The sequence below is a fragment of the Typopeltis vanoorti genome, chromosome 4 (assembly GCF_054136105.1).
Source record: "Typopeltis vanoorti isolate ZY-2024b chromosome 4, IOZ_Tvanoo_1.0, whole genome shotgun sequence".
Taxonomy (NCBI): Eukaryota; Metazoa; Arthropoda; class Arachnida; order Uropygi; family Thelyphonidae; genus Typopeltis; species Typopeltis vanoorti.
In genome coordinates this window covers 122,308,723-122,336,285 of record NC_143552.1, presented here as the reverse complement: position 1 = coordinate 122,336,285, position 27,563 = coordinate 122,308,723, and the positions used below count along the sequence as shown (strand labels likewise).

Below are 27,563 nucleotides of genomic sequence, written 5' to 3'. Positions count from 1 at the left end.
GTAAACATATGGTCGATTGTACTTCTGGACGTCGAAAATCCGCCTGTTCAACTGATAGTGTGCTTTCTATTTTCTTTTCAATTCTTGACAATAGAATTTTTAACCGGATTTTGCTTGGATGACTAATAAGGCTTACTGTTCTCTAGTTGCTACATTTCTTTCTATTTCCCTTTTTAGGAATAGGTACAAGGACAGAAGTCTGCCAATCAGAAGGCCAAGTCTCTGTGTTCCATAAGTTCTGGAATAAATTTAGCAAGATGTCTATAATTATATCACTTCCTTCCCGTATCAGTTCCATTATAACACCATCAATTCCCGGTGATTTTCTTATTTTTGAGGAACTAAGTGCTGCAATAACTTCTTTTTTTAATATCGGGTAATCTCCTTCCTCCGAACCTCCTGGCAAAATTCCGTCCAAAATATCGTCAGTCAGTTGAGTGTCCTTTTGAAAAAGCTTGGTTGCATAACATTTCCATCTATCAACTATTTTCTGGTTGTCCGTGATAGGAGTTCCATCTTCATCTTCTAATTAATTGCAGTAAAAAGTTTGATAAACTGAATACTTATTGAAAACTTATTGATAATTTAAAAAGCAATTTTAGAATTATTTTTATTTAAGTCCTCTTCTATATTTTTGCATTTATCTAATATCCATAAATTTATGGAATGTTTGATTTCTTTTTTAATAATCTTAGTAATATTTTATACTATTCTCTATTATCACCGCTATTAATATGAGATTTCAAATATCTTCTTTCGTCGCATAGGCCCAAAATATTTTTGGTTATGCGTGGTTTATTTATTTTCCTTTTGTATCCAAGAACTGGTGTAGCTGTTCACAAATCAGAAAAAGATGAATCAAAAACAGAAAGCTGTGTTTTGTTGCTGCAATTAAACACATATTCTATGGCTGCCCAGTCATGTGCTGAAAGAGGCTAAAAGAGGCTCGATCACTTTTAGGATTATAATTGTGGAAATTTTTACTCGAACCCGTGGGGCGTTCCCCGTTCCCCCCCCCTCCCTCTGCAGAAGCCCATGACCGTATGATTGCATTTTTATTGATCCATGAAAGTAGTGCGTCACGCTCATCTTAATTGGTCCAATGCAGGATAACTTTGAATACTTCTGTGTAGAGTGGGGGAACAAATCGTTTGTTTTAAGATTTATTAGAAAACAACAATGAAAGAGAATGCTATATTTGTTTGTATATTTGAAATAATCAAAGATGCAAATATGTGAACCATCATTTATAAGACATGTTAGAATAGGAAATTAAAAGAAAGAATGAGTGTGAGTAGAAATACTTTCATTAATGGTAAACGAATTATTAATAATGCTGGATAGAGCGAAGAGCATGATCCTATAAAGTCTAGACATGAATAAGTGAATTTATGATGGCATAATTAAAACAAAACTTACAAGGAGACAGAGAATTGCAGGAATGAATATCGTTTGATGGAGCAGCAAATCATCTCATAAAATTTGTTGAACATGTTATATGTATTTCTCTGGTTTGTGTATATTTTGCTCCATTTTCCAGTCTCAGTAAACAAAATTTCTCTTGTTTACTGAGACTCAGTATACATAACACCCGACCATTATCGGAATTATCCACACTTTCGGGAAGCCTACATTCAACAGTTATTGTTTTTTTTTTTAGTATCAGCGGTTCTTCTGTCTCATCAATCTCACATTGTCCATGTATTTTGTATTTATAAGCTGTTATAGATCATCAACGTCTTATAATACACAGAATATTCATTTTTATTCAGGAATAGATATTTTTACTGTCTGTTGTTTTCGATGGCTATAATAAAAATGCCTCTATATATCTTCAAAAAACTTGGCAACATCAACAGATTATACTGCATAACAAGAGAAACATTTAGGTTTTTTTCTCCTAACATCGACTTTCAAATTTCAGGTTCCAGAAAACATGTGTAACAGGTATTTGTAATACAGCCATCAGAAACAGAAAGGGCTCAACTCATGACAAGTGACAACAAACATTCAATTGGATTGATTGACACAATGACCAATCACAGCTGTTAGGTGCTGGGTGAGCTCAAAATGTTAGCTCACCTAGTCTCGCCTTTTCAGTGGTTTATAAATATAAAACGCAAAGAATTTGACCTGATGCGCCTTCTTTACATCATTTTGAAGGGATCAAAGGTATATGCAGTTTGAAACCACACCCGGGCTATTAACGCAAATGTGACACAATGTTTACGCGTCGAAAAGTGCCCTCTTCATGAAGCACTAATGCTTTATTATCCTCGTGAAGTTATAAATATATATATATATATATATATTAACTTTTCCCCTATTATAAACTGCCTGGCATGTCATCACCTCGATTGGTAAATTTTTGGCACGCTCATATGAATAGGTTCGCCACCACTGCCTTAGTGTGTGGGCTCCTCATCTTCGGTTGTAGTCATCTGGTAAGGCTATGCAACAATTTTATAGAACAGACTCGGCCATTCTTTGACGCGACAGTACCACCGCATAATATACATATTTGTTGTTTAATTATTTTGTACTTTTATTTTTTACCAGGTCTGGAAATCCTGCTCTAGAGACCAGACATGGAACTTTTCAAGCCGTTTCAAGCCTTCAATAATACGGAGGTTGGCCTCACACCAGGCGATGAAATCCATTTCTCACCTAAAAATATTCACACACACACACACACACACACACACACACACACACACACACACACACACACACACACACACACACACACACACACATCTATGCCCACGGTGGGATTCTAACCTTCTGGTTGAAGAGCGCATAAACTAAAAACTCAACGAACTAGGCCGGCAAAGAAGAAGATGGTATGGAAAATCTTGATCATTGTGTCCCTATCTGAACATAGTAGCTCAACAAACTTCGGATAAACGTATACAAGTTGAGTTTTGTGTAGACCAGTCCGTCCAACTGTAGAAGGAGTAGTAATCATATTTAAGAAGAATGGTAAAACACTCTCTATCAAAATAGCACAAATTACTAAGTGATATGTGTGGTGTTGGAAAGTGTGGTTAGCGCTAATGGATGGCATACAGTATTCGAAAAATAAATTTAGGTCTCACCTAAAATTGCTCCACTGCAAAAATTGAATTTTTTTTAATTTCAGTTTAAATATTGGAAAATTGTAAATAATTCAATGCTTAGCCCTCGTGTTTGTAAAGAAAAAAAGTTACTTAAGGAATCGCTTGGATATTAAAACGGATTAACAACTTAAACAGTTATCCTACAAAGAACTACAAAGAAAGTGTAATTATATGTAAAATGAGACGTTATGAAATACTTGTTAGAATTATGGTTCACTATTCTGTTAGTCGATTTCCAGTGTTGTTATTGAGAGAAAGTAATCTTAAAACCTTACGAGGGCAAACTATTAACCATAATCAAATCTTACTGAGAATTGTTTTACCTTTGCTCTCTGTTGTAGATTCTATATTCTGAAATCACAGTATAAGTTAAGACCTTTACGCAAACGTTGAAAAATAATTCGGTAAATTTGAATTGTTTCAGTGAAGGTGAGAACTACAATTGGAACTAAAGTTAAGAACTATGATTAAATCAGATAAATGAGTTTTAAAATTTATTAAATAATACGATAAATGTATTTCCAAAAACAATGTACGAAGATAGTAAGCGTACTCTTCTAAGCCCCCCCCCCTTTCCCAAACTGGGCTTCGGTCTCTCCAGAACAAAACCATCATAAAGTTTTTAATCACTTTTTGTTTGTTTACTAGAACTGTTTTCGGGAGTTTTTCAACGATGTGAACACAAAAAAGTAGCTCAATAAAGCTATCAATAACTCCAAACTTCAAATGAAACAACTGGCCCCAGACATGTAACATTTTTGTAGAAACTTGGAAGAAAATCCTGTAGCTAAACTTATTTGCACGTTTATTTCCTTTAGCCAATCGGTTTGGCTAATTTCGATTTGCCAAATCTAACGTCGGTTATGTGAAGCCAATGATATGCTGGAAAATTTAATAATAATAATAATAAATCACATTTGGACGCCAGACACATACTGCTGTAAAAACGTGTGCTGTACAGTCCTCTGAATTGGTTATTTATTTATTTATTCATATGGAGTTTCCTCCCTTTTCTCCCCCGTTCCTATTGGGGCGAGTTGATCCCCCTCATGGGGGAGTTAAGTATTTATGGCTGTATATCCGTGTGTTCACGGGGCCGGTTTGCCTGCTTGCGGGATGAAAAACCCCAGATAAACGAGGAAAAAACCCTGCTGTCCACGCCCAAGACTGGCTACTTGACTATGGCTGAGGAAGATCCTTAAGCTCCTTACGTCAGCGACGGGAATCGAACCAAGGACACTCCTTCCCCAGGCATATGGTTGCGAAGCGCAAAACCACTAGGCTAACCACGCAGACTCTGAATTGGTTGATTTGCAGTGACATAACGGCCTCCAAGTGTATACCTAATACCTGGGTGATGCCATAGCAACGATAGAAAATAACATATTGAGCAACTGCAAAATTATATTTTTTACCAGATCGTTTCGAAAAGTTTCAGTGAACTTTCAGACTATAACTAACTGAATTCATGCGGAATTCTATCAAAATCATATCCGATGTTTGTTTTTCTGTTTTCCTATATTACAAGGGAACTTTTTTTTTATCGGATTCCATTCAGTATTGATTTCACTGCAATTAAAGCATAAGCAACTATGACTACCAGGATAATATTATTATTGGTATTAGTTTCGACCAGTCTTTAATCCATTGGTTTACTTTGTTGCAACAACTTTAGTAACCATGGCCTCTTTACAAATTCGTCACTCCGTCTTTGTATAACACAAATAAATAAACTTAGATTTTTGTGAGTAACACTTTTATTTAAATACAAGTGTTACTCACTAATTACTGCGTCTATTAGAGAGCAAAAGGAAAGGGTGAAAGAAATGATTGTTGTGGCAGGTACGAATGATTCGAAAGGAGATAAAATGGAAATGATAGAAGACCTGAATGAATTGTTTGAGGTAGCAAAAGAAAAGAGTGAGAGAGTTAGAATGATTAGTCTTTTGCCACGGTATGACAGTGAAATGTTTAAAAGGAGGGCTATAATTGCAAATGACTTTATGCGTGGGTTATGTATGACGAGTGGTGTGGAATTTGTGGATGTGTGGAGTGAGTTTGATGGGCGAAAGGATCTATATAAGATGGATGGCTTGCATTTGAATGGTTACGGTGTAAGAAGACTTGAGAAAGTGTTGCTGAATGTAGTGGATGTGCAAATTCAGGGAAACTAGATTTGTTAGGGGGGGAGTGGAGATACAGTCCTTATGGAGGCAGTTGCATGTAAGAATGAATATAATATGCCAGAGCAAATAAGGACAACAAATCTGAGTGGGATAGTTAATATAAGGCATCAATGTAGGGTTGGGGCTAATGGGGGTCTTAAATTCATGTACACTAATACTAGGAGTATTAGGAACAAGAAGGAAGAGTTTTTGGTCATGGTTGGCACTTCGAGACCACAGGTTATAGGTATTAGTGAAACATGGCTGACTGTAGATGATATAACTAGTGGGATTGAATGTGATGGGTATAGTGTGTTCAGGAATGACAGAGAGAATAAAATGAGGGGAGGAGTATTGTTAATGATAGCTGATGAACTCCAGCCAAGGAGAATAGAAGTTGAATTGCAGGATAGAGAAAAGAGCACATTTGAGGCCATTTGGTGTGAGACTGTGGCTAGCAGAACTAAATATACAATTGGGTGCTGCTATAGACCAGGTGATGGAAAAGATGGTGGTGACAGTATGCACAAGCAAATAGAAGAAATGGGTGGAAGTAGGGTGATTATTATGGGAGATTTCAACTATGGTCGCATTGATTGGAGTGAGGAGAGGACACACGGGAGGAAGGAACTGGATTTTATGCGGTTATTAAGGGATAACTGTCTGCGACAGCATGTAATGGAAAATACTAGGGGTCAGAGAGTGCTTGACCTAGTAATTACATCTGAGGATTTGGCTGTAACAAATATGACCACATTGCCACCAATCGGTGAGAGTGATCATAGGGTCTTAACTTGGGAGGTGGCTAAAGGTGTGGAATTTTCAATTAAGACAGGGTACATGTGGAATTATCGGGCTGGAAAGTATGACAAGCTTAGGAGTTTGATTGGTTCAGTGCCATGGCATGTACAACTGCAAGGAATAGAAGTTGATAGTGCATGTGAGGTAGTTAAGAAGTGCTTGCATGAAGCAATGGCTGACTGTATACCTCGAGTCCGAATAATAAATCAACTAGGGGTTAAATGGATGAATAACACCATTAAGCTTGAGTTGCAAAAAAAGAAACAACTATGGAGGGAATTTAAGGAGAAGGGTGACCAGCAGGCACATGAACGGTATAAAGCGCAGGCCAGAAGGGTGACGAGTGTGGTAAGAAAAGCAAAAAAGGATTACAAAAAAACATTGGCAATGCAGGCTAAAGAGAATCCTAAAGTTTTTTAGATATGTAGCAAGTAAAAGGAAAAATGTACATGGGAGATTGATTTTAAAGAATGCCGATGGTAGGGAGGTAACTGAATCAGTTGAGATAGTTGAGTTACTGAGTGAGCACTTTGCAAAAGTATATCATCCAGGTGGTGACATTGCAGAAACGAATAAACCAGTAGATTATATGGGAATTGTGGTTAATGAAGTGGAGGTGAGTAGTCTATTGCATAACCTCAATGTCAATATATCTGTGGGATTGGATGGTATACCAGCTCGTGTTGTACGAGAAGCAGCTAAAGAATTGTCAGTACCCTTGACCATTTTGTTTAATTTGAGTATCAGGTCTGGGTTAGTCCCGAGCGGGTGGAAAGAGGGGAAAATAGTTCCACTGCATAAAGGTGGTTCCAGGACTGCTGTTGTGAATTACCGACCGATTAGCATATCAGGAATCATTGTCAAGGTCTTAGAGAAAATAGTCAAGAGGAAAATACAAGATTGGATAGAAGAAAATGGGATACTGTATCGGGGACAGCATGGTTTTGTGAAGGGTAGATCATGCCTCAGTAACTTGCTCACGTATTATAACACAGTGACGGCTGAACTGGATAAGGGTAATGGGTTTACGGTGATTCTACTGGACCTTGCCAAGGCCTTTGACAGGATTCCACATGGAATTCTAATCAGTAAATTGCAGCATATGGGAATGGACATAGGGTTGGTGAGATGGATAGGAGGGTGGTTGACGGAGAGATATCAGAGAGTGGTTTACTCGGGAGTAGAGTCCACAAGACGGCCTGTGACTAGTGGTGTGCCACAAGGATCTGTTCTTGGACCACTGCTGTTTAATTTGTTCATAAATGATATAGGAGATGATCTGAGAGGAACAGTTCATTTGTTTGCGAATGATGCGAAGTTGGGTAGGGCAATAGTGAATGCAGATGACGTCAAAATTTTGCAGGATGATTTGGATAGATTGGAGGTCTGGGCTAAGGAGAATGGATGTCAGTTTAATGTGGCAAAATGTAAGGTTATGCATTTTGAGGTGAAAAGATTGGCGGCAGTTTACTGCAATGGTGGAACCGTGCTCCAGGAAATTGATGAGGCACGAGATTTAGGAGTGTTGGTAGATAAGGAATTGAAATTTAGGGGACACATTGCAAAAGTGACCAAAACAGCTCATCAAATCACTTGGTTGCTGAAGAATACGTTGACAAGCAGAGACAAGCAGGTTATTGTTCCTCTGTATCGAGCCTTAATAAGACCCCATCTAGACTACTGTGCTCAGATTTGGTCACCTAGGTTTCTTCTTGATGGGGAGGAGGTGGAGAGGATCCAGAGGCGAGTGACCAAGATGATAGCAGGTCTGTGGAATGAACCGTATGAGAACAGGTTGAGGATTTGTGGGTTGCAAAAATTGGTTGATAGGCGGGTGAGGGGAGATATGATTGAGACATTCAAATTACTGAAGGATTTCTATAAAATTAATTCAGAAGATATTTTTGAGAACAGGGCTGGTTGTGGGAGGACTAGGGGACATCCATGGAAACTGGGCAAAAGTGTGGTTAGTAAAGGTGTTAGAGCTGGGTTCTTTACTTTTAGAGTAGTGAATGAGTGGAATGCGCTCCCTGAGTCTGTGGTGGATGCTGTGACAGTGAATGAGTTTAAGGCGAGGTATGATAGATACTGTATGAATGTCAAATAATTGTGATGAATATGATTTGGGGCCTCCCTCGATGAGTCTAATGACTCCCTGGAGTTGCCCGTAATAATAGTAATAATAATAGTAATAATAAATACGCTGATAGTAACGTGTATTTTAAAATAAACATTAATTTGGTTATTTTTGTTAATTATATTAGTTTACTGAAAGAAATTAACAGTTAAACGTATCCATTAACATTTAACCTTTTAGTACTCTCCCTGTTATTTATCAATTAACTGTTTCTTTTCATGAAAATATACTTTTATGATATATATGGTAGAATGTTTCAGATGTTGTCTCCACAATTTCGAGCCGCTCATCAGAATGATAGCCTTTATTTGTTCCACTCCCTAAGAAATTCCAAAGTTCAAACAACAATGTCCGAACTTTGGAATTTCTAGGGAAATCTAGATTTGGTAATTACTTCGTGATTTTCATGTAAACAACAATGATCACATTCCAAACATCAGACATTGTTGTCTGAACTTTGGAATTTCATTATCATTTATTCTCCATCAAAGCTAGTAACATTTGGTGACGAGAGTTTGTACAAATTCTACCATTCAACAATGGTTGATGTCGAAATGGAAAAGCGGAAGTTATACTAATGCAGAAAATAAGCGACAGACCAATTATTTACGCATTAGGAACGATATGTCTGTAATTAGTGGCTTCCATGTAATTGTAATTTAATACATCTCAACGCGGATGGTAAATAATGCTAACACATAACATGGGCAAATAGTTATACAGAGAAATAAATGAACAAAAACCGATACAATACTACTTGCTTTTAGTCTTGTAGTATTGAATGAATAGTTTTGATGCCAACGAACATCATATATATCTGCAACAGAATGTTAAAAATAAGCTATCAAGATAGATTACAGACATACCCAAAACTAACAGATGATTATACTCAAAAATGAGAGAGAGAGAGAGAAAGAGAGAGAGAGAATAATCGGTTTAATTATAGATCGTTCCATGTTACAAGTATTTTTGATTATGATCAAGCAATGAACTCATAATAATTGATCGTCTTTAGAAATATATAATTTAAATCAATTTTTTTATGGAAACGACTTGTACAGGAGAAAGGATTACTAACCGGTTTTCTTCTTTGTCAATATTATAAAATAATTATTTCGTAGAGGTGCAGTTTCCTAAGTAGACAAAACTGAATGATATATTAAACCAAAAATGCATGTTTCTAAAGCACATTTTTATTTCCTTTAATTATTTGTGAATGTACTAAATAATTAAAGACGTGAAATCCCATTAAATATATAAGAGTTTAAATATTTAAATACATTTATATTTACATTCCATTTAAACGGTAAAATCTCCTCTGATTAAAGGAAATCTTGAGGGGAAAGGAGCCAGACAAGCAGAAGTTAACCCTAATAGCATTTCGGATGTTTAGTTGACTTTGTTTGAGGAAAATCACATGGGAAATAGAATAAAATTGTCTAATTGGATTCTAAGGAAGATGGGAGTGAGATAATCAAGATGTAATCTTGTTACAAATTCACAGGAAGAAGCGATATTAAAATTTTTACAGATTTCATTAAAGGATTGGAAAACAGAAGTAAGGTAAAGGCGATAATTGTTTTTTCTTGGTTATATGCTAAGAAAAACTCTTTCGCTCATAATATATGGCAGACCTAACTTAAATTTTGGATTATTAAAAATGAAGATGATTTCTTGGCGCTGATTACCGGTGCAAAATGAAAATCAAAACATACATGCCGGCCTCTAAATTAGAAACCTTTATGTAGATATAGGTAAACGTCACTTACGTAGCGTATATGCAAAATACTTGATCACGTGCGTCACTACATATTCTAGGTAGCTATTTAAAAAGGCTGTCTGGTCAGTAATCAACAACGTGGTCAGTCGTCAACAATATTGATCACAATATGAAAAAACAAGGGGTGCTTTACAGGTCGATAAAGGGCTTATTGTGGATATCCACCTGGCTAGAGCCACGATTTTGAACACAGCAGAGCAGAGCTGGTTTCTGATAAGGTAAGATATTCCCAGTGTTTAATCATTTTAAAAATAATCCACATATTTTTTGTGTTTGAGATGCTAAGACAGTGTCAGGAACGATATTGCCGTCGTCTGAGAAGTCTTGTATGGACTAAAAGAACTTTCGGTGTACAGCAGTTGACCGAAGCATTTAATGAAGGCTGTTCCTTTCCCATATCACATCGAACTACATGCAGGGAATTGAAGACGATCGGTATTGGTAGTCGACAAAGGATATCCAACGCGGTATTAAATAAAAACTTTCTTATTCAAAAAAAAAAAAAAAAAAGAAGAAAGAAATTAAGAAATAAAGACTAGTAGGAAATATCATAGCGGGAATCAAGGCCTCTAAATTACGATACTGAGAAATCCCTAAATTATTATATTGAGGAGGAGTTTGAAGCATTGTAATAATCAATAACCATAACACCGACCAAATGAATAGTTTGTAATCGAAATATGTTCGATTCTCGTAGGAGACGTGAGGAGCTGAAAGATCTTCCTCAGCCAGCCAAGGTAGCCAGTCTTGGGCGTGCACAGCAGGATTTTCCTCCCCAGTTTATCCTGGGGTTTTTCACCCCGTAAAGCAGGCAAACCGGCCTTGATAACTCAACACTGCGGACATAGAATACACCAGGGCGTAGTGCTGACCACCTTATCTTGTAAACGGTTGAGGTCAGATGATTAATAAACCCTCGACACCTCAAGGTAAAAGAGGGGGAAAAGAAAATGAAATGAGACAATTGATGAATTAAATAATGCTGCTACTGAGCTAACTCTTGTTGAAGGCCAATATAGCATTCAACCGAAACTAAATACAGTCGTTTTTTTTTTTTTTTTTTTTTTTTTTTTTTTTACAAAATGGCAGCATAATTAACGTCATGATCATAATGCAACCAACCGACTTTTCACGGACTGATAAGGAATGTTTAATAATGCTCAAAAGGGTGGAAGGGGTAGTTTGTATAATATAAATTCCAATACTCAAAGCATTTGTGAAGCATACATTTTGCCTATGCTAGTATTATAATTATGTAACTAACTTTACTTTAATTAACTTCTGATTTAAATAATTAAACAACTCATGGCGTTGTTTAAAACATTCACTTTTCTTTTAATAATTATTATTTCATTGTCTTTTGAAGTGTGATTAGCAAACAATGTTGACGTTTCTTAATTAACCACAGATGATTTTTTTCTCCTATAATATTTTGGTCAGCAGAAAAATGTTGAAGATCAAAATTGTTCTCTTTTTTTTTTTTTTCACGATAGGAGGACTTCCTCTTCCACTGTAGCAAAAATAGGTAAAATAAACAATGGAATGAATTTATTCGCTCAAGACTCTGTGTCAACCGGAATGAAGCATCAGATTATTGGTTGAGATTGCTCAAAATTGTCAGCTAAAAAAAAAACTTTCCCCGTGAAAAAACTTTTTTTGTTTAAAAACTTTTTTTGTTTAAAAACATTTGAATAAAAGATTTAAAATCAAGAATATAATTTCTTAGCATCTTTAATTTAAAGTAGAATCAAATTAAAGCGTTATCAACAATTATCAGTAATCTGGAGTATTTTAGTAATAAGTTACAACAACTTTTAACTACTTCTTTTGACGTCTATATTACTTCATTCTGGGTATCACTTCCAGGTATGGTTCCCAATGATGCCCCTTTGCGCTGATGAGAGAAATTTGCTGAAGCGGATGCTTTTTTTGAGATATGAGCGGCTGTGATTGGAGTGGAGGAGTGGGCTTGCCATGGCGTGAGCCGCGTCTGAGAGTTTTTCTTTGGGGTGGGACTGTCACTCAGTGGAGCTACTGCTGAGATAAGTGATTGGGTCACTCAATGAGATTAGAGTAATCTGGAGGATTGCCTGAGATTTTGGAGAATTCCCTTTACTAATATTAAGGGAAGTCTGCTGTCATGGATGAGAGGTTTTGCTTTCTTATGGTTTCCGCCTTGGGAGAACATTTTGGGTATTCAGCAGTTGGTGTTTTCAAGCGTGGTTTCTATCGTGGTCGTGTCGATGAATGCTATTTCCTGGAATATGAGTGGTTCTGCTCGTGGTAAGGCGAGCCTGTCACTGAGTAGAACCACTACTGAGTTAAAAGATTCTTCGGGTCACTCGCTAATCTGGGAGATCTCATAGTTTATGAAGAAACTCCCTTTACTTACATAGTGAGAGGTTTTGCTTTCTTAAGATTTCTACCTTAGGAGAGCTCTTGAGCATCCAGAGACGGGTGTTTTCTGGGATAGCTTCTATCGTGTCCTATCGTGCCTGGAATATTAGCGGTCTCCGCAGTGTTAGGGTGAGTTTGCCACTGAGTAGAACCACCGCTAAGTTAAATGATCGTTCGGGTCACTCGTTGAGTTTTAGAGTGATCTGGAGTATTGCCTAGTTTTTGGAGCAGGCCCTTTACTTATACATTGCTCTGTTATGGTTTCTGCCTTAAGATTTCTGTTGATTATCCGGGGATTTCTGTCCATTTGGGTTGCCTTTAACGAAGTTACCTCCGCAGATGCTTTTCCCTTGAATAGAAGCGGCTCTGCTCAGTGGTAGGGTGAGATTGTTACTGTGCAGAGCCACTGCTCTGCATAGTGACAATGCTGATTTAAATAATTTAAATTCAGGTCGCTCACTGTTGGGAGATCTGAGGTATCACCCAAGTTTTTGGAGACTGCCCACACATAAACAATATGTGCGATTTGCTCGGTGGTAGGGTAAACCTGCTGGCCAGAGTCACTACTGAGGGTTCTTCTCCGTGGCAGAGTGAGTCTGTTACCGAGCGGAACCACCTCTGAGTTGAATGCTCCTTTGGGTCGCTCATAGTTGGTTGATCTGAGGGATCGGCTCAGTTTTTGGAGACCCCCCCACTTCACTTTTACAAAGGTCAAAACCGGTCTGGTAGTGGCCCTTCCCATAATACATAGCATTATACATGTTCGTAAGGATATGTGCGCTGCATTATGGGATCTAATGCAATTGATATGAAGTCATTAGCCTCTATATTCAAGTACCCAGTTCGTGAACTTATTTTACGCGCAAACGTTTTTTGTTTGTTTACACTTGGCTAAAGGATTTAAAACCAAGAATATAATTTCTTGGCATCTTTAATTTATACTATAACCAAGTTAAAAAAAAAACTTTCAACGTAATAATAATCATTTATTATTACGTGACATCTCCAAGGAGTCCGAAGGCTCATCGATGAAGGGCACGTACTCTACAACTCTCTGTCTCTACCCTATATATATATATATATATATATATGTGTGTGTGTGTGTGTGTGTGTGTGTGTGTGTGTGTGTGTGTGTGTGTAAAAACGTTCAGCTTTTATCAGATAAAAAAAAATTAATTATGAGCGGTTTTGCTCAGTGGTGGGGTGATAATAATTAATATTTCGGTGTCTTTTGAAGTATGATTATCAAAAAATTTTGATGATTCATGCAGCACATACAGTTCATATTTCATGTAAGAAAAAATTCAAATTCACTTCATTGATGCTTATGACTACAAGATCCGACTGACTCTCCACACAAACAGTTTTTATGATTAGCCATGAATTATAATAAGTTCAGATTTCATCCAGCAAGAATGATTTATAAGGAATGAAAAAAAAATGCATTATCACGTGAGAATTATTCATATTGCAAATTTGTTATCTCTATTACCATAAGTCACTTCAATCATCATACTTTTGAATAAATAAGACTAAACACTAGATAATAGAATAACTGAATAGATAAGACTAACGGATAACACACACACATACATATACTAAAGCAAGCTTACTTAATCGGAATCCAGAATTCAGTTAATCATTTACCTAATGCTTTCAAGGAGGAGGTAAAATATTTGCGACGAAAACTAATCTATCTACCCCTCTCTCTCTCTCTCTCTCTCTCTCTCTCTCTCTCTCTCTCTCTCTCTCTCTCTCTCTCACCTGGAGGAAAAATAAATTGCCAGTCAAAGTTTAATTAGGTTCCCAATTATTTTATGACAGAGATCAGGGAGAGAATGCGCAGCATGAGGAGATCTAAAAGTCCTGAAAACAGCAGTATTCAGACAATGATCATTTAATCCTATACAGAAGAGAAACTCCTTAACTCTACCTCGTTCATCACTTTTGTAACAAGTCAATTTTAAGGAACGAATACAACCTCAAACTTATTTGTCGAAGCAAAATTTTAGCTGTCAAGAAATGTTTGCTGGCAGATCTAAAATTAAAGTTGTTTTAAATTATTCAAATTATTTTTCAAAATACGAAAGTATTTTAGTGAACAGTTATGTGTTTATTTATGTGATATAACTAACGTAAATTTGTTTGTAGTTATGTTAGAAAAATTTACTAAAATAAAGATCAGCTTGAATAGGATTATAATAGTGCACATCTTCCCACCAACCTATTTCCCCCCACCCCCTTAATCTGACTACTACTTCCTTATTCCTTTTAGGAATGGAAAGGTATAAAGTATTTATTTATTTAATTAGTTATAGTCTACAGCGCTTTCGTATCGATTATTGTAAAGATCAGGGTTCGAACACTTTCATGAACTAGAGGACTTTTATAAGAACTTTTGAACCGAAGGTTGAGGTAGTAGGTTTATGCAGAGTTGAAAAACGTTTCCTAACTTTCGTATTTTTATCTGGATAGTAGACAAACCAGCTGATGGACACACGTATTGGCAGACACGTTGGCGACTGATTTAATTGCTTTGTATTATCATCAGTAGTTTTGTTAGAATCGTGAATACAAGAGATTATAATTCATACTTGTTTTCTGATATTTCTGTAAATAATAATAATAATAATAACAAATCTAAAATATAAGTTTTTGAGTACGCGTAATGTAACTTACCTTGCTTAATTATTGTTTTGTAATTAGATTTTAAAGTATGTAATATTTGGAAAACGATATTTCTTCAGATATTGCATGATTACACAGAAGATAATTGTAACAAAACCAATTTATAATCTAATAATCCTTTGAATCTTTCGTTAAAAATGCTGTAAAACTTTTAATTTAAAAATCCAATTCTCAGAGCTCGATTGTAATAATTATGGTCAATACAAGAAAAAATCGGTACCATTTCAGAAGGATGAAATATTTAAATATAACGAGCTTACTTTCTTCTTAGTTCATAAGACCTCAAAGATAATGCTCTTACAGTCCTAAAACGAAGCCTTAAAACGAGCTGCATTAATATTGCCTGATTGACAAATATTTTGTGACGTCATCGGATGATTATTGTAATACACCTTCAGGCAAGAAAATGAGCGTACATAACAACCTCTAAATCGAAACAGGAATCTTGCATCATACCAAAGAAGGATAATTAGATTATTATTTTATAAACGTTTCTTTACGAATTTTATTCACGATATGGACATAAAATAAGAAATTATTCGAATGTCGAATAGATATTTAGAAGAGAATACGAAAAACAGACAATAACATACAGCAATATTATCTTGTCCCCTCTTTCAATAAACTCAACTAATAAATATAAGAAACTAAAATGAAGTTTGTTTAATACTCTCTCTCACTCTGTCTATCACCCCCCACCATCTCTTAAATTTTCTTAAATGCTTCTCTCTCTCTTTGCAACGAGTTACCCAGTGTTGTACTACCTTACCCCAGTCCTGAAGATACTTTCAGGCGCAAACTTTGTGTTTGCCCCTGAAACTCTCTCTCTCTCTCTCTCTCTCGAATAATTGAATGAATATGAAACTACAACTACAACAGATAAGGCGGAATTATGCAAGAAAGACCACCGCAGTAAAATATGTTACTCCTGGTCGCAGTTCATCAACACATTTGTGAATCCTAAGAGAACTCATTATGTACAGCGCACCTTCATGCAGTCTTATTAATGAAAAGGGATATCATATCTCTTCAGTAGCAATATAGGTCATTCCGTAAATATCTGCAACATTTATCTAATGCCAGAGTAACCTAATCATCCATTAAGGCAGTGGCATGTATTGTCTGTGATCTCGGCTCCTCCCCAGAGATCGAAGTTCTAGGAAGTGATCGTAAAAGTGAGCCTGGAGAATCTACAAGTCGGTATAGTATAGAAGGCAATCAGGAAGTAATGAAGATCATACATTCCGATGATCACATAGGTCTCAGTGCTTATTCCTAATCTACTTTTCAGTTTAAAACCCTCCCTTGTATCAAAAGCAGCATTTACAGTATAATGGACAGTCACAAACTATGAACTACAAATTATTCCTTAATTTATGCACGAGCTCTAGAATAATTTCAAAGACTTAGATATGTTCCCGATTCTACTAAATCTACCACTCTAATTTCAGCACAAATGTTGCAATCTTTCAAATGTTTCAGTCTTGCAGTTGGTATTGCCATAAACACGTGAGACTGATGACATAATTTAATAATGTCATCAGTCTCACGTGTGAAAAAAATTAAAAAAAATTATTTAAAAGAATAATTGATAACTTGTGTACAAGAGAGTAACTATGAAAGTTTCATGTTGCAAAAAATATTAATTTATTAAGAAGGCCTGTTTATTACATACAGTCATATTGATCCATACAGTCAATGCCTCGCGGCATTGACTATATGGATCACAGAAGAGCAGCTGTTTGTATCAAATAAAATTCAACTCTATTTAAATGAAAACAAATATATAAAGATTTTCCAGCACTGATCGGTAAGCAATGATACACGCAGCCATTAAAATGTAAGTAGTGAAAACAACAGTTGAAATGTTATAGTCCAAAGAAGAATAAAAAAATTAAAAAAAATTGTGAACACATAAAATTTGGCATATTCTTCACACAGCGACAGTACACATATTCGAACAGAACTTTTGATTATCTAGTTAAGGTTACTGGAATTATGTTTGAGCATCTAGCATTACGAGGCAAGTGTGTTGTGTTTTAAATGTACAAATTCTGCTGCTGGTTTGATTATTTTGAGGAGAATCCTGCCACCATCTTCATGCAAGACCATCGGTTCACATTTTGTCGCACCTTCTTAGTTCGTCATATAACAGCGGATCACGTGTTTATTTATATTTTATTTTGAAAAAAAAAAAAAAACGTGTGCGGCTTTTCAAAATAAAAACTAGTTAAAGATTGTAAAATGCTCGCTTGGTTCAGTGAATCCACAGTCCAGATGCACAGTTGTTGGACGAACCACGATATGAAAAAAGATAGAACTCTGTCGGCTATGTCAGTTCAGACAGTGGAGACACTGGCGCAGGCAGTGAAATGATCAAGACAAAATAGATTTCTGAGACGAACTATGGTCCTATCCGCAACCAAATCTTTCAGCAGTGTCGAGTTCCAAGTAATTAATCACTTATTCTCGAAAGCAAATATTTGTTGATAAATGAAATCGAGTTATAATATTCCGTGTCTAAGAGTCACAGTTCACCGATTTATCTTAATATTTGGTCTTTAGACTTCGAGATTCAGATGTATTCTTATCCATGTATATGTATTGTCTATCCAATTGCCGAGTAAGTTCAAGTAAATTGCTACGCACTCTTTTTTTAAATAATTAAATGTTAATAAAAATAAAATTCAATGCATTACCATTAAAATTTATTATTTTTTAATTTCATTTTTTTCGTCCAATTTTTTTCATCTACAAACCAGTTTTGTCAGTTTTTGGTTCAGATATCTGTTTAAGTTATGTTGTTTAGTGTAGGTATTTTTGTTTTTGTATGTTTTGCTGCCAATGTGAGTCCAGTGAAGAATTACACATTTGTTTGTACCTAATCTGTTTTGTATTAAGTCAAAAAAACCCAGTTTTACTTCAGAAATTGGTTACGGGTTTCACACTTTCATAATACAGTATGGTTGTTTATTAAGTTAAACGTACTACAAAACACTGCGAAAGAAAAGGAACTACCACTGTAACAAGAATATTCAGTATCAAGGACAGTTAATACTTTACCACAAATCAAAATAATCAATATCGAATCACTAATTTTTATATAAAACATTTCAAATAAAATCCAAATAAATATTTACTTTATATACTAGAATAATTCACACAAAGAATTTTCTCTTTAATCTCCTGTTTAAAGTTTGCATTATTGGTTATTAGATTTTCAAGAACAATTTTCGTATGTCAAACATGCAATACGACCCACGCAACTTCGCAAATAAATCTGACACCAAAGTTCTTCACCTTGATTTAGTGTTCGATCGAGACGTCTTTCCCTTCACATTTATTTTGCCTCTGACCTTTCATTCTGTAGTCTATTCTTTCGAAATAACTCAAATCGTGAAAATTACCAATCTGAAGAATGATCTCGCGATTGTCACGCAAAACCCACACAAAACGCATGAAACAGAGGAAGCATTTTCCCATTTAAATAAATAATGTTTCTTATTAATTCAGAAGTTACATTGAGTTCTTATTACAAAACTAAATTTGAAGGTGTGCAGTAATGACACTAACATTAAAGGGTGATAAAAATCAATTATGAAGGCATTTTGTTCAACATAAAAGTGAAATATCTCGTGGAGAGGGTAAAATATTCTCACAATATTTATTTTGTGGTAGAATTTCTTGCTCACTGGGGCTGTAAATGGCTCAGAAAAAGATCTATGGTTCATCTCTTCTGGAAGAGTTCCGAATTACATAACACTTAAACAATGCACGGAGCCAATGATAAAATTGACAATAAAATTTTTATTAAAATAAATTGTTGGGAAAATGGGAGAATATAATTTGATACGCGTCAGATTTATTACAGCATAATCAAGACAACCACACAAAAATCTGTACACACGAAATAAATGAAATAAATGAAAATAAATGAAAATACAGTCTAAAGATTTCAATAAAGATAGCACAAATGAAAGCATTAAAAGATAAAAATCATATTATATCCAAACATATTCTCCACCATACTCACAAAGTTCTGCATTTGTGCAATCTAATCCATTGTTTTTCTATTTTCACAGCTTTATTGATTTCTGTTAGTTATTGCGATCTGGTTTTGTATTTCTCTACTCTTATTCGCTTAACAAATATGAATGAACATAAATTTTGACAAAGTCTATGGTTTAATTTTATTTTACTGTACTGATTTGTGCTGTATCTCTTTATTCCTTATTCAATTTCTGAAACAGTTTGTAGGATATTTCTTGTTTTCCATGTTTCTCTCCTATTTTATTAATAAATCAATTCCAATAAATTTTGATGGGCTTTCTTTACTATGACTTCAGCAATAATTAATTTCTTTTTGTGTAGTTCTATTTCGTTTGTACAATCTAAACTATTAACTAATGCCTTTTAATGATACATCTTTATTATTTAATGCATCTTCCTTACAGATTGAATGCTCTCTTGATCATTTTTTCGTTTTTATTTTCCTTTTCTTTCCAAGTGCTTTAGAGATCACCCTTTGAATTATCTTTATTAAAGTAGTGCATCATTCTTCTTTAACCTTCATTAATTTGACCTCATTTAGGTATGATGTTTAGTCAGGATTGATGTAATATCATAATACTTTCTTCTTGTAATATATACACACTGCATACTATTATTATTATTATTACTTGATACCTGCAGGGAATCCAAAGACTCATCGGGGGGGGGGGGGCACCAACTCCACAACTCTCTGTTTCCACCACTCAATCCACCAACCACAGAGAACCGCAAACTACACCAACGCCATCTACCTCCCAGTACCACTACTAATATTGTGGGTTTTTTTTGTTTTATTTTTCTTATTTATTGATTCCCTCCATTTCTTTATTCTGTATTTAGAAAATATAAAATAATTCTCTGAATACATTCGTTTTCTCTGGAAATATTAACATATCTGAAAGGTTGAGGCAGTTCGTTATTAATAATATGATCAATTATTTACCTTTTATTCTCCAAGCATTTAAAGTCTTAGTTATTTTGAAGTTATTGGGGAAAAAAAAATCCAGTATTTCATGACCATTATTCTTTTCGCGTATTTCTTGATATTTCCTTATAACATTTTGGACTGTCTTAGCAGTCTTAGTGTGAAATCCTCTGTTATCAATATCTAGTCTTTTTTTTTTTTTTTTTTGCATTTATTTAGCTCTGTTTTTCTAACTCTTCGCCAAGTTTCAGAAATCTCTTTTTTCGGAATAGACTGCTATAATATTTTGGGAGCTTTAATTTGTTTTTAATTTAACTGTCACATCTCAATCATTTACAAATGCATATTTTGTATTATTTTATCATTTATTATTAATACAAACTGGTTAAATGCTCCATTCAAAGCTCTGATACAGTCTATTCCATTATATAACATAATGTAATAATCTATATATTTTTAGCTTCTATTTTCTTTGTGTTATCACTGCTTTATAAATATATATTTTATTTTTTTTGCTAGTTTCAATTCCAGTATAACTATACTCACATTATTCCACGTAGCTACTTTTAGAATGTCAGAGATTCCTTATCCTTTAACTTTATCATTTCTTGCTGGTAGTCCGTAATTTCTGTCCGATGAATTTCTCACTTGAAGCTTCTGAGCTATAGAGATTTTAGTTTTGTAAGATAACCAGTCTCTTAATCAAAACCTCAACCCTAGATAATCAGTGTCTCTCTCTCTCGCTCTCTCTCTCTCTCGTAATCTACTGGCAACCACCTATCCAGCTAGAGTCACTTTACTACAAACTTAGCTACCGTTGGCTCTTGAGGTCACTGGTGCACTCACGTCTCCTTACAGCCTCCAAGTAGAGCTGCATTCAAGGATACGAAATTCACTTTAAAATTCTTACTTTTGAATCATTTTTAATTAAAGAATTAAAAATGAATTTCCATTAGTTTAACGAAATCTAGTTTACATTTTCACAAATATGAGTATGGACAGTGTAAAAAAGAAATATAAAGTATTAGAAAAATTAAATATTTAAAAACATTTTAATCGATTTGAAAAAATAGATTATATAAGAATGAAGGTATTAGAAGAGAATTAAACATCCATAGTTTAAATTAAAAATATTAAGGACTGCACAGAGAAAAACAAAAAGAACATTTCGATAGGATGGAACGATATGGACTACCAAAAGAAGAGGATAACATAACAATAGACCAAAGGGGGGGGGGGATTCGAGTTGCAATATAGAAACCAATGAAGCCAAAATAGACGAATGCCGAATCCGTAATGAACTAGACCAATTTTAAATTCTAGGTATATCGAAACTACCTCTGCAACGAAAATCCACTGACAATGTTCAAGTGATGCTCCTATCGGTTGTTATTCGGAATCAATGTTCTCAGATGTCGTTTATGTTTTACCCCCCCCCTTTTTTTTTCAAGCTTCACAGCTCTTTTGTTTAGGTCAAATGACATTTTAGTGCACAGTGCAAGTTTATGCGTGTTGAGAAATAAACTGAACTCCTCACTTTCTTTTGAGTCCAACGTCATTTTTTTAATTTCTTCTTTATTTATTCTTATTTCTCATTTCTTATCTCATTATACACATCCTGTTGTTGGTAAATGCCCGCCTCTCAAAACGAGTGGTTCACATATCCATCTAAAACTCCACTCAGCATCCTGCATGTTCTAATTCCAAAATTATGCAGCAGATTTCTCAAATTTTAATAAACATTTCATAGGCTTCATTTAATGATACCGGAAGACAATATTAAATCAAAAAACATTTAATAATGCCAAGATATTTTCCGATATCTTCATTTCTAATTCGACTGTTTTCATTGATACTATATATTCTCTCTTATTATATTAATATGAGTATTAATATATTCAAGTATCCCTAGTTTTATCTCATATTTACTGATTCAATAATGACTGCTTTAGACAATCAAAATATGAGTAGCTTCTGAGATCAGAGAAAAACTAGACTAGTTTGGATGAGGTCGAAACAGAGAGCAGTTATAAATCTTAACTGTTCTCGACTGTTAATAATATCTTGTATACCTCCTTGAAGTTATTCACAATCTCTAACAGTACAGACAACTGACTACTGATTCACAAAAAATTCATTAAAATTAAAAAGATTCTGCACACAATTCCTTTGGAGTGAGTAGAATAAATTGGCATTAGAGTATTTATTTAATTTCAACTTACTCTGAACAATTCATGTATACTGATGCACGAAGTATAAGGATTTACTGTATCAATATAATGAATTTTAATCGTTTTATATTTAAATGAAAAAGAAGGAATCATTTTTACAAGTCTTTCGCTTCAGAAAGCTTATGCCAATTAGCTAGTATTTTACTCCTTATTTGTAGAGCTGAAATAATTATACTTCTCCTTATGGAGGCAACTGAATTAACGTATTAATATGAGATTAGGATTCATCATTCAATAATGGCTTTAACAATAATTTATATTCTCGTTATCAATGTTCATGTTTGTCACGAGTACAATGGGTTTGCTTGATGAATGGAAGAAATGGAATCGTTGTAATCCAGCGAAGGACTATAAAATACTCGAATTTGTCATCCGCTCTAAGTCCTAATCTGTTCATTAATAACACAGTCCAACACAATTTTTTGCTGACTCTTATATGAGACTTGTTTTTTACTAATTTGGGTGCGTTGATTTCAAATATCAAATCCATTTTTCTCTATCACGTCAGGTTTTTCCTCTATGGAATTTTCTTTTTGCTAATTTGTAAGTTTTTGATAGTTTTAAGGAGGCCGTACTATTTAGAGGATCAAAAAATCGATTTTTTAATATTCTTTTCTGAAAGTATGTACTTTTAAAAATCTGTTCCTAACTTTTTATCAAGAAATTCGAAAAATTCCCGAAGATATAGCCTATTATTCAAAGTGGTGCGCAGATCAGAATTGGAGCGCTCACCGCTCTCGCTTGTTAGTAAATGAATAAATGCATAAGAACCTGCAACTGTACGTACTGGCGCTTTGAATGCGAGAGAGGCCGATAATTCGATACATAACTACTTAACAATATTCATTAAAAATTACAAGAATATTTATAAAAAAAAATAACAATTTACTTACACATGAGTTTCAGGGAATAAATTTTTGTGTGTAGCAATTTCTGCTGTGTGTTCTGTTTTGGCAATCCCTCTGAATCCAACAGTAGTCGGCCATCATGTCAGAATCCCATCTTCCTTGGTACCGATATTACATAGTTTTTAAAGTTTTGATGAAATATTTCGCTTTGTTCATCGCTTACAGCACCTAAATTCTCGGGAAATCTATCAAGATGACTGTATAGGAAATGAAGCTTTATGCTCATGTTGCAACCTAGTCGCTGGAATTTTTCAAGCATTGTTTCCACTAGATCTTTGTAATTGCACACTTTTTTTGTTTTCAAGAAAACTATTCGCAACCATCGTAAATGAAGTCCAGGCCTGTTTTTCAATTTCGTTCATAGAGTTGATGAAATTTGGGTCTCTCATTAAAGTTCTAATTTGCGGTCCATCAAATACACCGGCTTCAATTTTTTCATAACTAAGTCGTGGAAATTTTTTACATATGTATTGGAAACAGTCACCTTGTAAATCTAAAGCTTTAACATACTGCTTCATAAGAACTAGTTTGATGTGTAGAGGTGGAAAAATGATTTTTTCTCTGTCGATTAAAGGTTGATTTATAACATTCTGTTCTCCAACATTTAAGGATATTCTAAGAGGCCAATGTTTCTGACTCCAGTGTTGGTTTCTAGCTCGACTATCCTCACAGAAGCATAGAAAACACGGAAACTTTGTATATCCTCTTTGAAAGCCAAGTAAAAAGTTCACAATTTTAAGATCAACACAGATGATCCAGTTATGGTCTGTATATTTTAATAACTTCAGAACCTTTTTAATGTCCTCATATGTTTCCTCTTGACTGAACAGCCAAGAGGAATTGAGTCCATATACATTCCCATTGTGTAGTAAGACACACTTGACACTTCTGCTTGAACTGTCGATAAATAAACGCCACTCATTTGGATGATATTGTACAACACTCATTTCAGTTAATAAACCTGACACATTGTTAAAGTAAACAAACTCACCCTCGTGTTTAAAATATTGTACAAGATTACTTTCCCTGCTACGATAAAAAGTTATCTTCGTATCTTGCTCCAGTAAGTTTTTTTTATTGAATCTTGAAGCTAACAATTCCGATGATTCCTTTGATTCAATTTTGACACAATCGGAATTTGAATTTTCAATAGGAATTTTGATTCCTATTGACACAATTTCTAGTAGTAGACATGATGTATTTTCTTCACTGCCGGCTAACATGCAATTAACAAGACAAAAAAAAAAAACAGAGACTTTATTGAAACGTTATAAGCGCTCATCATACTTTCACGATCGATTAACGATTGACTGATTTCGATCGTTCTTTGTCCGCTATGACGCATATAGCATTCATTTGTTTTAGGCAGTTGTCATCACCTAAATGTATTAGGTCGGTTAACGGCCTCTCTCGCATTCAAAGCGCCAGTACGTACCGTTGCAGGTTCTTACGCATTTATTCGTTTACTAACAAGCGAGAGCGGTGAGCGCTCCGATTCTGATCTGCGCACCGCTTTGAATAATAGGCTATATCTTCGGGAAGTTTTCGAATTTCTTGATAAAAAGTTAGGAACAGATTTTTAAAAGTACATATTTTCAGAAAATAATATTAAAAAATCGATTTTGTTGATCCTCTCAATAGTACTGCCTCCTTAAAACTATCAAAAACTTACAAATTAGCAAAAAGAAAATGCCATAGAGAAAAAACCTAACGTGATAGAGAAAAATGGGTTTGATATTTGAAATCAACGCACCCAAATTAGTAAAAAACAAGTGTCAGATTAGAATCAGCAGAAAAAAAGTTTTTTTTTTGTTGGCCAGTGTAATTAGTCTAGGTTCTTAGCCCACCATTAAAAAAAGAAATAAAAAAACTCAAATTATTCTGCTAATGGATCATTAATAACACTAGTAGATGAAAGTTCATCCGAAGGACAAAGGAAATGGCAAATTTTCTAGCCTTAACTTTCTTAAATTTATAAAGAAGCGCTTTTAAATGGACCAGAATCTAATCTTCTTACGGTATTTTCTTTGAATAATATTAAGAGGAATTCTAGTTACTAGAAATTTCGACTTCATTAAAAGTTTTAGGAGCTCACTTTATCATTTCTTTTTTTTTTTCAAAATAATTAGTTTGGAAACGAAATATTTTTTTAGTTCCGAAAATAAATTTTAACTAAACAAAGTATGGAAAGGAAGTTCCTTATTACATCTAAAAAACTCAATAAGATGTAAGAACATTTGACAACATAAATGATAAACGATATCGTTTTTGGAGATGATTACAATTCCCTATTTCAGTCATTTGATTAAAATAATGTGGAAATGGTACCTATTATATGCAGACATTTCCTTGCAGTACTAGTGATGTGCAATGATGCTACTTTAAGGAGATAATGATATCTCGGAGAATGACAGTCCCATGCATCACAAAAGGTTTCAGTGTAACTGTTATTTCGATATTGGTATTGTAGTCTTACTTTTGCTTTTTGCTGATATCCAAATTGTATGAAATAACTATTTGTTTCTATTGATATGATGGTTTTTTTTAATTTAATTTATTTATTATTATTATTTTTTTTTGAATAAAATAATTTTTATGATAATCTTACAAAGAAAAACTTGGTATATGCGGATGGATTTCGAATGATACTGGAATTTCATAACTGAACTATACTTCTTTATAGAAACTCACCAGCATAGGTAGGGGATTACCTGAATCTGTTGCAAAATTATGCAGATAGTCAAGTGTTCCCACATTAATCCAATCCAGCTAAAGCATTTCTGAATAAACAGTTAACAACATCAGTGTACTCTGAGGGAGAGGGGAGAGAGAGAGAAAGAGAGAGAGAGAGAGAGAGAGAGCTTAATCGCATGGCTTCCTAGATCTCTAGATTTTGACTCTGCAAGATATCTTTTTGTTGGGATGAAAATATAAAGAGATTTGTACTGAAACCCACTTTATATTAATGAGTTTCTAGAACTTTGAGGGACATCCCTGTGACTCTCTCTCTCTCTCTATCTTATTATTATGCTTATAATTATGCTTCCTTAATATTACAATGCTTATCAATATATTAATGTATTTTTCTTCTCTCTTTTGTAGGTTTCTCTTCTATCAACGAGAGATTGGAAAGAGATTCTTCTGTCAATATAATGCCTGCTGATGTTGTAAACTGTGGCACTCAAACAGATGAGGTGCCATCTTCTTATCAAAAACTGTGCGAGAATAAACTGTGACAGTCACTTTTAGTTGAAGTTTATAATCCCTGTACAGATTGCCTTTCATGCTCAAATGCCACAAAGGAGAAGACGTAAGACATACAAGAGGAGGCAAATTAATGGAATCACCTACACATTTTCATTGATATTTTAGTTACTACAAAGCGGTTTAATATTGGGCTTTTATAGAATAATTAGCAGAATTTTAAATGAAACTATTTTCTTCAAAGAAAAAGTATCCTAGGCATTTAACATCACTAAAAACAATGGGAAAAATTGTATCCCTTATTGCTAAAGATCATTCCAATCTGAGTCAAATTTATGGAATTTTCAGAAAATTTAGCATGTATTGCAGAACGATAAACTCTTGGAGAGCTCCTTATGCATTTAAAATATATAGGCCTTTCCATTATTTTGTCTTTCCCTATAATTCTACGCGTGCATAATTGATGATGCTGTTATGTGTTTCCAATATAGTTTATGTCTATAAATATATATATGTTAAACATTGTTTATATTTTTCTATAAATGAAACTATAATTTCATGCTTACAGAGAACTTCATTAGTAGTACTATACAAAAGAATTTAATTATTAGTGAAAATCTATTTTAAAATTATAACTTATAGAAAGAGGAATTTTCATTATCTTGTTTTTAATTCAAATGGTGTCAGCTTCAAATGATGGAGTTAAATAGGTATACGTCCAACAGCCGCATTGTATACAATATTTTGAGCATCATCTAATCAAAAAGTTAAGGAAAGAGCTCTAAAAGATAAATGCTTTCAAGAATAATATTAATAGTAGGCGAAACATCTGCTGTTAGACGAGAGTTGTTCTTCAGGAAACCTTCTCTCCATTTTCATTCATAAAGCTCTTTTAATAACTCTTATCAATAAAACCTTTTTAGATTTATACCTTTTCATAACCGACACACTTCAGTGATTTTAACGAAACCTATATTTTCTGTAATTACAGTACAACTGATCAACCTCTACCCGTATTATAAATGAATGTCAATTTCCTTATATTTTCTCATTTACCGCGCTCTTAGGAAAACTTTCCAACAAATGAAAATTGCTAAAAATGTACGTAATACGTTAGCTCATTCTTTTATCTAACTGACAGTTCCAGTAGTGAAGACC

At 34.4% G+C, this 27,563-nt stretch overlaps 1 protein-coding gene across 1 annotated transcript in view; it reads left to right on the top strand.

Moving 5' to 3' along the window:
- LOC150107648 (metabotropic glutamate receptor 6-like) overlaps positions 1-26,437 on the top strand; it is a 213,882-nt gene extending 187,445 nt beyond the window's left edge. Inside the window, exon 7 of the mRNA XM_090392155.1 lies at positions 26,304-26,437. Coding sequence (XP_090248281.1) covers positions 26,304-26,437 — 134 coding nt within the window. The remainder of the gene's footprint in view (positions 1-26,303) is intronic.
- Positions 26,438-27,563: the final 1,126 nt, after the last annotated feature.